General features: G+C 45.7%; 1 protein-coding gene across 8 annotated transcripts in view; it reads right to left on the bottom strand.

The window, feature by feature from the left end:
- Window positions 1-13,433, bottom strand: part of PRKAG2 (protein kinase AMP-activated non-catalytic subunit gamma 2) — a 383,197-nt gene that overhangs the window by 8,356 nt on the left and 361,408 nt on the right. For all 8 annotated transcript variants that reach the window (XM_074946315.1, XM_074946314.1, XM_074946317.1 and 5 more), the window contains 4 exons: window positions 12,930-13,056; window positions 4,483-4,648; window positions 4,036-4,073; window positions 848-994 (listed from right to left, as the gene is read on the bottom strand). In XM_074946315.1, coding sequence (XP_074802416.1) covers window positions 848-994; window positions 4,036-4,073; window positions 4,483-4,648; window positions 12,930-13,056 — 478 coding nt within the window. The remainder of the gene's footprint in view (window positions 1-847; window positions 995-4,035; window positions 4,074-4,482; window positions 4,649-12,929; window positions 13,057-13,433) is intronic.

The raw sequence follows: 13,433 nt of genomic DNA, 5'->3' as shown, positions 1-13,433 counted from the left end.
AATCCATTTAATATATACCATATTAATTTTGTATTATTTAGTTTCTTAATCGAAATGTCATGTGGTACCAAATCAAATGCCTTACAGAAATCTGAGCATATTACATCAACACTATTATCTTTATCAACCAAGCTGGAAATCTCATGGAAAAAAAGATCAAGTTAGGGTGACAGGATTTATTTTCCATAAACCCATGTTGATTGGCATTAATTATATTACCCTCCTTTAATTGACCATATTATTCAGCTTTAATTATTATAATAATATAATATATACACATATATAATTATCTTACAGTTGCACAAAAAAGTATGCCATCTTTGCACAGGCCCCCATCCACTCTAATCATGGTTTTGATTCTGAGGTTACTTCTGAAAAATATGCCATGCATCCTCAAACATAGCTTAGGCATCCATAGTGCAGTTTGCAGGACTGTGCATTTGTTGCCAAGTATGTTCCAAAAGCAGCATTTCTCTTGAATAACATTCTTTTTGAAAGATTCTTCCATTGTCCACTGATATCAAGTAGAAAACATAGCAGTGGGACTAAGTGGAGAGACAAGCTACAAAAAATATCTTGCAATTCCCCCATCACCTGCCAAGTCCCCAACGAAGTCATACTTATTTCACCAAGATCACCTGCAAATGATCAGTGCCCCCACTGATAAACCTAGTAAATCAACACTTTGATATCTACACATGCTAATGTAAGAAGCAATATCTGCAGTGAACCATCAAAGTTACTTTGTGTTATTTTATTGGACTTTGATGAAATGATGCTTATGCACTATTTGGTACCCTTGTTGTCTTATTGCTTTAAAACAATAAAGTCAACAAAGTAATCTCACCTCAGCCTTCACTATTCTATCAACAATGGTCTCCAGTGTTTCCAGCTTACTGCACTTCACAACACCTTCAAAATACTGAGAACGGTGCTGGAGGGCTTGCGTTACTGTGATATCTAGATTATTATAGGTTTTTTCAGCAGCAAGGTTCTGAAAAATAAATTAGAGGAATCATTATTAGTCTTCACAAGAGGCAAGGAGGTATTTGTTATCAAACTATCAATGCAAATATCAAGTTACATTTCTGGTGTAAATGGATGGCTATTCCACTGCATATATTAAGCAAAGTCTATCAGAGTCCTTCAGCTGTATAAACACAGCCAAGTACATCGGGGCCAGGATTATACAAGTTTATTCTCAAACCATTTGGAAGTTAGAGGAAAAGGCATTCATGAGCACATCTCTCCACAAGAAGGTGCTTACCTTTGTGCTCAGGGTTGCTCTTGTCAAGAGAAAAATACTGATTTATTCTTGCTGGTCTAATTTACCATCAGTCTAGATGAAAGGGAAAGCCACTGGGTGGAGAAATGATCAAAAGATGTCCTAATTTAGCTCCCACATTAAAGCCGGCAGCCAGTAACAAGTGAGCCATTTGCGCCCGGAGGTTTGGTTTTGGGTCCAGGTGTACGTTTTCCCCAGTGAACAGGTTTGTGGTGGCCTTGTGGTTCAGATTTGTGCTTTTTCTTGCAGCTTCTTTAAGTCATAGATTTTTCTTAAGTTTTCTCTCTAAGGAATTAACTTGGACTCAGACCTCTTCCTTTTCAAACACTGTTGTGAAAGGTATGAGAAATATGGATGGAAGTCCTACTTGTCCTGCCTCAGTGGTTGAAGAGGTTGAACAATCCTCTGAGACCAAGACTGAATCAAATGTTTTAAGGCGGTATTATTAACTAGAGATTCCCAAGGCCTGGGAGGATGAAAAACTCTTGCTTCTACACAGCTTCATTGCACCCTATAGTCACCCTGAAAGGACAGAAGAATGTTTTCCACAAGGGTGGAAATGGAAAGCACAGAAGACTAGAAGAGATAAGCAGGTGTTTGGGAACCCTGACTCTAAAAAAGCATTGTGTACAGATAAGTGTTGGTAAAGGCACTGTAAAGCTATTTCACATTTGGAATACTTCTCCCTTAGTACTGATTTTCAATGCAGGGTTACAGACATCAGGATTTTCCACTGGCACGCTTGTGGCAAGAGCTATTAAATCACTCTTGATGCATCTGAAGAAGTGGGTTTTTTTACCCACAAAAGCTTATGCCCAAATAAAAGGTGCCACCAGACTCCTCGTTGTTTTTGTGGATACAGACTAACATGGCTACCCCGCTGATACTAGATCACTCTTGTGTGTCTATAGAATAAATCCAGCAACCAGAAGGCCCCATTAGATGGAAGGCTCTGCTAGGTCACACTGGCACATACAGATAAGATGAATACAGAAATTTGGGCTTTTCTTTTCTTGACGATTCCAGCTATTTAGATTGTCTGTTGGACAGGCAGGCTGGCAGCCTGGGCTAAACTAAACTGTTACGCTACTGAGAGAAGCCATGGTGAAAACATCAGCCTGAGCGAGGCTCAGATACACACTGGGCAGGAAGGATTTAGCACACCAGCTCCTCAAGCTCACATACAAAGGACAGCCACATGGTTGTCTACTCCTGAGGGAATTCTGCACCAAAAATATAAAAATTCTACAGACAGTATTTGAAAATTCTGCAAATGTTATTTGCAATAAATAAATGTCGAGGCTCCAGCATGGCAGTGGGGAGCACAGGCCACTGGCTACATGGAGGTGGGAGATGATCCTGCGGCCCCCCGGTGCTCCCAGGGACAGGGACTCAGTGGTGAGGCTGCACCCAATCCTGACACAGCGCAAAGCCTGGGCCTGCCCCAGAAACACCCTGGGGCCCTGTCCCTCTGCGCCAGGCGCACCAGGTATGGGCAGGCAGGGTCAGCCCTGCAGGATCCAAGTGTAGAGGGGCTTAGTGTGTGGGAATCCATATGTGGGGTGAGAGGGTTCTGTGTGGGACAGCTCAGTGTGGGATCTGGATGCACACGGGTTCTGGGTGCAGGGGCAATAGGACTCTCCAGGGGTCCAGGTGAAGGTAATTGGTGCTCAAAAGGAGGGGGTCTCAGTGAGGGGTGGGTCTGGATGTGGGGGGCTCAGCAGGGTGGTCTGGGTGCAGGGGGATGGGGCTCATTGGGGTGTGAGTTTGATGGGCCTGCTTAACAGGGGAACCCCAGCTGCTGCCAAGAGGATGCCACATGCCGGGCTCCCGCTTACCCCCAATTCCCTTATCCCCTTTTCTTCCCCACCCCATCCCCCTTCCCCACTGCCTCTTCGGCACCCCCTTCTCCCCACTGCCCTCTACCTCATCCCCTCCCTACTGTTCCCTGCCCCTATCCACCTCCCCTCACTCCCACATCTTTCTCCCCCTGCCCTATAACACCCCATTCTGTTCCTTCCACCCCACCCCACTCTGCCCCATCGCAGGCACTCACTGTTGTACAGAAAACAGGAAGGCTCCCAGCACACAGAAGGGGAGCACGACTGGCACTAGGACCCAGGAAGCGGCATCCAGCTGCAGGGTCAGCAACAGCCAGCCTAGTGGCACCCTCCATCAGCTGGGCAGCTCTGCGCTCACAGAAATGGGAGGGCAGTGCCCCCTGCACACCTTGCCTCTGTTTGGGGGTGTAATATGCCCCCAAACTATGCCCATGACAGTCCTCAGCTCCCCATTCCCTGCACAGCTTCCGTTTGCATCCCCATCATTTTCTTTGGAAAGCAAAGAAATCTGCAGGGGAACACGAATTCTGCACAGAATTCCCCCAGGTGTAAAAATCCAGTCATATGAAACTCCCAATAACCAGTAAGAGGAAATCCTCAATCAAACTCTCTGAAAGAGTTGGGCTCTGGTGCAGCAGTAGTCAAGTCGAGGATGGCTGAACTGGGAGGGGATGAAGCCTATACGTTCTCCATTGTGGTGCATGAGTAATGTAGACCACCAGATGCGCACATATAAGAAACACTAATAAGCCAGAAAAAAATACTGTGCAAAGTGAATTAAAGTGGTGTTTTAGTCAGTTCATCAAATTAAAAGTTAAGGAATAAGTAATAGCTGAAGCAAACAACTGAAGGACTGCAATTTCAAAAGATACACTTTAAAACATTTTACAAAAATTAAAAGATACTTACTATTACATCAAATTTGGAATAAATATCTACAACTTTTCCTAAAAATGGAAAAAAAAAAGTTAGTAAACTCTTTTAAAAACAAAGAAAAAAGTTAATTTCCTTGCATCCTAGTTTAATTAATTACCTTATAATTACGAAGAAAAAATTCAGATCAAGAATGAAAAAAAAACTTTTGAAATGTTACAGTGAACATTTGGCTAACTGAACAAGGGCGTGATATAATGAGATCTTCTAAGCCTGTTAACCTAGATTTTTCATTTGTTTATTTCTTGTATCTCAAATTATATTCTATCCCCTCCTCACCCTTGTTGTTTGATGAGCAAGTGGCAGGATGGTATAAAGACAGATTTAGGGCTGGTTTCAGCACAGGTAATTGTACAAAATAAATTCAAAATTAAACATGCTATCACTCCCCTTTACTATATTCTTGTACAGCTTAATACACACCTGACTCATCCACAACTGGTAATGCAGATATCCTTCTGTCTACGAATATGTTCAAGGCTTTAATAATAGGAGTGTCTGGATGTATGAAGGCAATGTTGTGATAAGTTCCTATCCCAAGTTCATCCAGGTTCTTCTTCATAAAGGCAGGCTTTGGCATTTCTGACACCTAGGAGAATTAAAAATACATTCATGCACAAATCATGGTGGTTTCTCCATCACTGACAATTTTAAAATCAAGATTAGGTGTTTTTCTAAAAGATATACTCTAGGAATGATTTTGGGTACATTCTGTGCCCTGTGTTATACAGGAGCTCGGACTAGATGATCAGAAGGGTCCCTCCTGGCCTAGAAATTTATGGGTTTACAATGCAGTTTTCTTCAAGTGCTTGCACATGTCCATTGCAATGTAGGCGTGTGCCTGCCCCGAGAACAGCTGCCAGAATTTTTTCTGCGAATGGATCTGTCAGCTCAGCTCTGGTGCCCCCTGGTGCTGCGCACTCGTAGTGCTGGTAGAAAGGGCCCTGCTGATGCTGTGCCCCCTCAGTTCTTTGTTACTGCCCATGACAGTTGCTGGAACTGCTCTGGTTGCTTCGGCAAACGTCACAATAGTTTTTGCTATTTTCTAGTGTAAATAGTTAATCCGTTTTTTTTGTAGCTAGTCCCCCGCCCCCCCCCCCAGTTACATTAGTGCTGGGCCCTTCCCCGATCACTTAGAGAAGTTCGTCCATCTCCAGGTGCCATGGCACGCCTTGGCTTCAAGCCCAGTGCTTCCTGCAGCAAGTCGATGCCCTTGAGCGACCCACACTCAAGCTGTCCCAAGTGCTTGGGAGAGGCTCAGAAAAGGACCACTGCCAGATCTGTAAGGACTTCAAATCTTGCACCAAAAAGGACTGAAGTGAGACTGAAGGGCCTTCTCATGGAGGCAGCTCTGAGACCTGCTTCAGAGCTGAGTTGCTCAGACTCGGTGCCAAGTACCTCGGTGTCGGTGCAGAGCATTCCTAATGCCTAAGAAGAAAAACAAGAAGCAGCCAGAGAGAGGTCGATCCCCAGCACTAAAGTCAATCAGACATGGGGACTGGGACACAGTGAGATCTGTGCTGGGACATTCTTCCACCTCGACACCAGCAACTCTGGCACCTATGCAGGTTCCATTGACTTTAGAGGCACCGACCTAAGGCAGGCAACATAACTCCAGTATGTTTATGGTGCCATCAATTCTTGAAGTGTTCGCAGCAGCCAGAGACCTCCTTTCATTGCCAGTGCCTCTATCTCTGGCGATGCTGAAATTAGTGTTGCTAGTGTCACTGAGTGGCAGGGAACCATCTTCCTCCTGCCACCACCTGGCTCCAGGACTATTTTCCAGGGGCAAACCCTCCTTCATGGCCTCATCACAGGCTTCACCATTGTCCACCACCATCTCTGGCAATAACAGGGTCTGCATCGCCCTGGTTGTCTCACCAGGACTCATTGTCGTCGTCAGAAGTGGGGTCATACTCATCTCGCCCTCACAGTCACCCACGCTACTCCCTGAGGCACTCCTATTCCACTATGGCCCCAAATGCACGGGTGACACCGAGTGCATGCAATGGCCCTTCTGGAATCAGTGGGGGTCCCCCCCCCAGCCCAGGGCTCTTTCTAAAGGTGCTCCTATTCGGTGGCCTCTGAGAACAGAGCACCACCGGTACCTCGCCAGGAGACACCCGATCTGGACTCCGGTACCAAACTTCAAGAGGAGTTGCCATGGGTCCCGGGCAAAAGAGAAGGAGGGGTTGAGGCCCCCCACACAGTGCTGGCTTCCTCTTCCTCCTCCCCAGATGAGGCTGTGGTGAGAGCTGGCATGTTTCCTCCCAAGTCTGGTCACAAGGCTCACCAGGACTTAAAGTGGGTGGCCTCAAAACTGCCACTCACTGAGGCTTTCATGGACCAGTCAAGGTGCTACGGCAGACCCCCATTCCCTTCCTCCCATGGCAAAGTGTACAGAGTGGAAGTATTTCATGCCAACCAAGGGTTAAGAGTTCTTATACTCATACCCACCTCGGGGATTCCTGGTAGTTTCAGCTGCTAATGAAAGAGATCACTAAGGGCAGTTGGGAGCAACGCCTAAAGCAAAGGACCCCAAAAAGCTACACTTATTTGGCAGAAAGGTCTATACTACAGGAGAGCTGCAACTTTACATAGCAAACCAGCAGGCATTACTGGGCTGCTATGACTTTAATATGTGGTATGCCATGCAAAAGTTTAAAGACCTTCTCCCTCAAGAAGCCAGACAGGAGTTCTTCCTGATCAATGAAGGAAAAACAGTATCAAGGGCCTCCTTACAGGCAGTTCTGGACATGGCTGACTCTGCGGCTAGATCCGTGGCCTTAACTGTAACCATATGCAGGAGCTCATGGTTACAGTCATCTGGATTTGGTTCAGCAAACCCTCCAGGATCTCCCCTTTGAAGGGTCCTCACTCTTCTTGGAGCAAACTGATAAGCTCCACAGGCTTAAGGATACCAGGGCAATCTTGAAGTCCCTGGGCTTGTATACCCCAGCGGCTTCTAGGAAACATTACAGGACCCAACAGACTGGCTGGTACCTCGCCCGGCCAGCCAAGCAGGAAACACAGAGGAGAAAGAACAGGGGGTTTAGGCATAGACCTCCGCCAGATTTCACCTTGGGTCCAATGAAAGCCACCACCAGGAACTTGGGGAACTTGAAGCACTCCTTTTGCTTGAATGCTCGAGGTCAACATCCCAGTTCCCATGATATCGGATCCAGTCACCCCTCCATCTTGGACTGCCCTACCCCATTTCTTCAGAGTCTGGGCCCGCACCACTTCAGACCGCTGAGTGCTGAGCACGATAGAAGTGAGATACACCCTCCAGTTTGTGTCTACCTCACCTCCCTACCCTCCCCCTCCCTCTTCAGGGATCCATCTCATGAACAACTATTTGTACAAAAAGTCCAGTCCCTCCTTTGGATGGGAGCTGTAGAAGAGATTCCACAAAACTTGAGAGGAAAGGGGTTCTACTCCTGTTATTTCCTATTCCAAAAGCCAAGGGTGGTCTCAGACCTATTCTAGACCTGCACTGTCTCAACCACTACCTTAAGAACTTCATGTTCTGGATAGTCTCCCTGCCTTCCATCATTCCCTCTCTGGATCTGGGAGATTGGGATGCTGCCCTCGATTTAAAAGATATATACTTTACATATCAATTTTCTGAGGCCACAGAAGGTTCCTCAGATTCATCGTAAACCAGGTACATTACAAGTTTGCGATGCTTCCATTCGGCCTGTCAGCTGCTCCGTGTGTCTTCACCAAATGCATGACAGTGGTAGCTGCCTTCCTGAGGAAAGGGGAGTACATGTCTTCCTGTATCTAGATGACTGACTTGTCAAAGGTTGGTCCGGGGCTCAGGTGGAATCAAACGTCCACCTCATCCAATCATCCTTCCAGGCGCTAGGCCTGCTAATAAATATACAAAAGTCCACCCTCATCCCACTACAGAGGATAGAGTTCATCAGGGTGGTTCTCGACTCCATTCAGGCCAGAGCCTTGCTCCTGGGAGACTGGTTTGGGGTGATCACAACCCTGATAAAAGGTCCCTCAAGGCCCATCTCGTTATAACAGTGCAGAGCTGTCGGAATCTCTTGTGCCACATAGCATCATGCAACACGCCAGGCTGTGTCTCAGATCTCTTCAAGCATGGCTGCCCACAGTGTACTTGCTTGTCCTTCACCATCTAGATTCTACTGTCACCGTACCTTCTCAAGTCCTTGTCTCCATGGAGTGGTGGCTGGACCATCACGTGGTCTGTGCGGGTGCACCCCTTTTGCAGTCCCAACTTTCGATGTCGTTGGTCTCAGACACATTGTCACCAGGCTGGGGAACGCAGCTGAGATCCCTCAGGATTCAACCCCTCTGGTTCCCAAAAGAACACTCTCCATATCAACATCAGAGAACTTAGGGCGGTCCACCTAGCCTGCTCACATTGGAAACAAGGTAGTTTTGGTTGTCACAGACAACACGACAGCCATGTTCTACATCAACAGACAAGGAGCTGCATGCTCTTCCCCTCTGTGTCAGGAAGCAATTCATCTGTGGGAGTTCTGCATAGTGCATTCAATCCATCTCGAGTCTTCTCACCTCCTGGAAGCACAGAACCAGCTGGTGGATCATCTAAGCAGGTGTTTCTCCTCACACTACGAATGGTCCCTCCAGCCGGATGTCACGAGGGTCATTTTCCAACAGTGGGGGACTCCCCGGATACACCTGTTCACTTCCCGGATCAAGAGGAAATACCACCAGTTCTGCTCCTTGCAAGGCCACAGCCTGGGTTCTCTCACAGACACGTTCCTGCTACTGTGGACAGACCACCAATACCTTTCCTCCTATTCTGCTAGTGCACAAGAGTCTGATGAAGGCCAAGCGGGACTGGGACCTGGTCATTCTCACAGCATCAGCATGGGTCAGGCAACACTGGTTTGCCACCTTGTCAGGCCTCTCAGTAAAAGGGCCCACTCTTGCTTCCTTTGTATCCGTATCTGATCTCCCAAGACCACAGTCGGCTGCTTCATCCAAACCTCAGCTCCTTCCATCTGATGGCCTGGAAGCTCCACTGCTGAATCCGGCAGAGCAGGTATGCTCAGAGCAGGTCCGTAAGCTCCTACTAGGCTGTAGGAAGCTCTCCACCAGAATGACTTATGTTGCAAAATGGTCTTCCCAGCATGGAGTTCTGCCCTTGCATTCCTCTTTGCAGCTTATTTTGAGTACCTATTACATCTGAAACAACAAGTTTGGCTATTTCTATGGTCAAGGTCCACCTCGCAGCGATTTTGGCTTTCCATCCCCCCCAGCTGACAACTGGTCCACCTTCTCTCATGAGATGGTTATCGGTTTCCTTAAAGGCTGGAGAGGTTGTACCCAAAGGTTAGGGATCCCATTCCTCCCTGGAACCTAAACCTCATCTTATCAAGGCTTATGGGTCCCCTGTTTGAGCCACTGGTAATGTACTTGTCAGTTCACATCTCCTAGAAAGTGGCCTTTTTAGTTGCCATCACCTCGGCCAGATGGGTTTTGGAGATTTGTGCCCTCATGTCACAACCCCTGTATATGATTTTCTTTAAGGAGAAGGTGCAGCTGCATCCACACCCAGCTTTCCTCCTGAAAGTGGTTTCACAGTTTCTTTCTACTGGTGTTCTTCCCAAACTGCATTTGAACAGGAGCAAGGTCTACACTCTCTAGATGTTAGATGGGCCATGGCGTTCTATATACAAAGGACCAATTCCGTAGATATGCTCAACTATTCATAGTGGTAGAAGAGAGGATGAAAAGTCTCCCTATCTCCTCTCAGAGAATTTTGTCCTGGATCACATAGTGTATTCACACAGGTTATGAGCAGGCGGGTGTTCTGCTTCCAGCCAACCTGATCGCTCATTCCACAAGATCACAGGCCTCTTTGGCTGCTTTCCTAGCACAACTCCCTATTCAGGATATCTGCAGGGAGGCAACCTGGTCATTCGTGACACATTCTTGACTCACTATGCTAGAGGTTCTCAAACTTCATTGCACCGCGCCCCCCTTCTGAAAAAAAAAATTACTACACAACTCCAGGAGGCGGGACTGAAGCATAAGCCCACCCAATCTGTGCCACCCCGAGGGGGAGGTGGAGAGGGGGAGACACAGCCAAGGCCCCTGTCATAAATATAAAGGGAAGGGTAAACCCCTTTAAAATCCCTCCTGGCCAGAGGAAATCTCCTCTCACCTGTAAAGGGTTAAGAAGCTAAAGGTAACCTTGCTGGCACCTGACCAAAATGACCAATGAGGAGACAAGATACTTTCAAAAGCTGGGAGGAGGGAGAGAAACAAAGGGTCTTTGTGTCTGTCTATATTCTGTCTTTGCCGGGGATAGACCAGGAATGGAGTCTTAGAACTTTTAGTAAGTAATCTAGCTAGGTACGTGTTAGATTATGATTTCTTTAAATGGCTGAGAAAAGAATTGTGCTGAATAGAATAACTATTTCTGTCTGTGTATCTTTTTTGTAACTTAAGGTTTTGCCTAGAGGGGTTCTCTATGTTTTGAATCTAATTACCCTGTAAGGTATCTACCATCCTGATTTTACAGGGGGGATTTCTTTATCTCTATTTACTTTTATTTTTATTAAAAGTCTTCTTGTAAGAAAACTGAATGCTTTTTCATTGTTCTTAGGATCCAAGGGTCTGGGTCTGTAGTCACCTAGGCAAATTGGTGAGGCTTTTTACCAAACCTTGTCCAGAAAGTGGGGTGCAAGGTTTTGGGAAGTATTTTGGGGGGAAAGACGTGTCCAAACAGCTCTTCCCCAGTAACCAGTATTTGTTTGGTGGTGGTAGCGGCCAATCCAAGGACAAAGGGTGGAATATTTTGTACCTTGGGGAAGTTTTGACCTAAGCTGGTAAAGATAAGCTTAGGAGGTTTTTCATGCAGGTCCCCACATCTGTACCCTAGAGTTCAGAGTGGGGGAGGAACCTTGACAGCCCCACTGCCCTGGGGTCGGGGACAAAGCCAAAGCCCAAGGAGTTCAGCCCCAGGCAGGGGGCCTGTAATCTCAGTTCCACTACCCAAGGCTTCAGCCCCCAGGCTTCAGCCCCAGACAGTGGAGCTCAGGCTTTGACCCCAGCAAGTCTCAGCCAGCCCTGGTGACCCCATTAAAACAGGGTCACTACCCCCTTTGTGGTCCCGACCCACAGTTTGAGAACTGTTGCACTATACCATCACCCAGCAGGCCAGAAACAATGCTAGCTTTGGCCGAGCAATGTTGCAGTCAGCATGTTCATGAACTCTGAGCCCACCTCCTAGACAACTGCTTGGGAGTCACCTACACTGGAATGGACATGTACAAGCACTCACAGAAAGGTTAATAACTGTTTTTTTCTTCAACTCGTGTTCTTCAAGATGCGTTGCACGTGTCCATTTCAAGACCTGCCTCCCTTCTCCTCTTGTCTGAGTCAGCCAATAAAGAAAGAACTGAGGGGGCAAAGAGTCGGCAGGGCCCTTTATATTGGTGCTCGGTGCGCGGTACCAGAGCTAACCTGACAGATAACACGAGGGGAAAAAATTCTGGCAACTGTATTCGGGGTGTGCACACACCTACGTTGGAATGGACATGTGCAACACATCTCGAAGAACAGTTATAGAAAGGTTAGGAACTGTTTCTTTCCTCATATAGATGTCTTATGGCTAAAGTGCCCCCATATAATTGAACTTTACCCGAAAAGTCAGCATTCAATGCTTTATCTACAGAGTTCAAATCATCATCATAGAGTTTCATAGCAATCCAATAGTATGTTTGAGTTAAGCTGAAAAACAGGTTCAGATCTAGAACAATTTTATCAAAGAGGTGCAGAATTAAGATTGGAAAATGAACTTTTTCTGTTCTGATGCTGTATATTTATCTAATCGTACGTAATGACGACACATTATATGCATTTGACTCTAAGCTGCAAAAACAACAAAAAAAGGCAGTAACAAAAAGACAAAGTGTAATCATTCTGGACTGTGTACTTAGTTCAAAACCTGCTTTCCCATCCAACTCACCACCTAGTCTGGCTGCTCAGAACATTAAGAATGGCCACACTGGGTCAGACCAAACGTCCATCTAGCCCAGTATCCTATCTTCTGACAGCGGCCAATGCCAGGGGCTTCAGAGGAAATGATAGAACAGGTAATCAAGTGATCCATCCTGTCGCCCATTCCCAGCTTCTGGCAAACAGAGGCTAGGGACACCATCCCTGCCTATCCTGGCTAATAGCCATTGATGAATCCTCCATGAATTTATCTAATTCTTTTTTGTACCCTGTTATAGTCTTGGTTTTCACAGCATCCTCTGACAAGGAGTTTCACAGGTTGACTGTGTGTTGTGTGAAGAAATACTTTTTTGTTTGTTTTAAACCTGCTGCCTATTAATTTCATTTGGTGGCCCCTAGTTTTTGTGTTATCTAAGCTTCTAAAATTCCTTAAGGACTTCTCTGAACACAGTATGAACTACAGTAATCCTCTCTCGCTTCATTCTCACCACCATAACAGAAGCTGCAAGAATAACCTAAGGACAATTCCAGTCTCTCTTTGTTGGGGAAAAAATCACCCAAACAGAATAGTGAGCTGAACTGGACATTTTTTGCAGTACTGTTATTGGAGAGAAAACATCAAAATAGAATATAGGACAGTCTGTGTCAGCTACCAGCTTTTTCTAAATTGGGGGGGTGGGGGGGAGAGAAGAGGGGGAGACAACATTTTTGATCCCTTCTTCTAGCATATCTTTTCTACTGTCAAGAAAAGATGCAAAGCCACTTACATGCAAAAATGTTCAAATTAAAGTGTTTAATCAAGAAAAGTTTCCAAGTTTCCAAGTGAAGGGTTTACATTATTAAATAGTAATAGGCTTCTATTTAAATCAGTTAGTCAAAGTACATTTTAAACTACTTACAAAAAGCTGGAGGAACTTGAGGATTCTTTTATGGGTAAGTATATAAAGTGCATTCCCACTGACAGGATCAATAACTGGCAATCTGTGGATTTTGTTTTTGATCAATGAATACACAGCATCAAAAAGGCTGAGGAAAAATAATTAAATCTGTTAGTGAATTCTGACCGTGAAATTCCAAAACATACTTTGACATCATAAGAGCATCACAAAGAATACACAAGACCAATAATTATCTACCATAATTTTCACATAAGATCCTAGAGAAATTGCAGAACTTATGCATAGCAAAAGATATCAGCAAGTTTACTTTCACTATTGTTGAAGACCAACCACACGCACACAGATATACATCAACATTTTAATAAACCCTTGGTATCAGTAAACATTGAGGGACAGTGAACCATTATAACAGAGAGGTTAGTAGAAGCAACATTTCTCCACAATTTAAGTTTTTCATTAGGACAATAATCACTTCAAAAATAAAGACAGTCTATTAATAGCACT

This window comes from Natator depressus, chromosome 2 (assembly GCF_965152275.1).
Source record: "Natator depressus isolate rNatDep1 chromosome 2, rNatDep2.hap1, whole genome shotgun sequence".
Taxonomy (NCBI): Eukaryota; Metazoa; Chordata; order Testudines; family Cheloniidae; genus Natator; species Natator depressus.
This window is presented reverse-complemented; position numbering and strand designations above follow the sequence as displayed.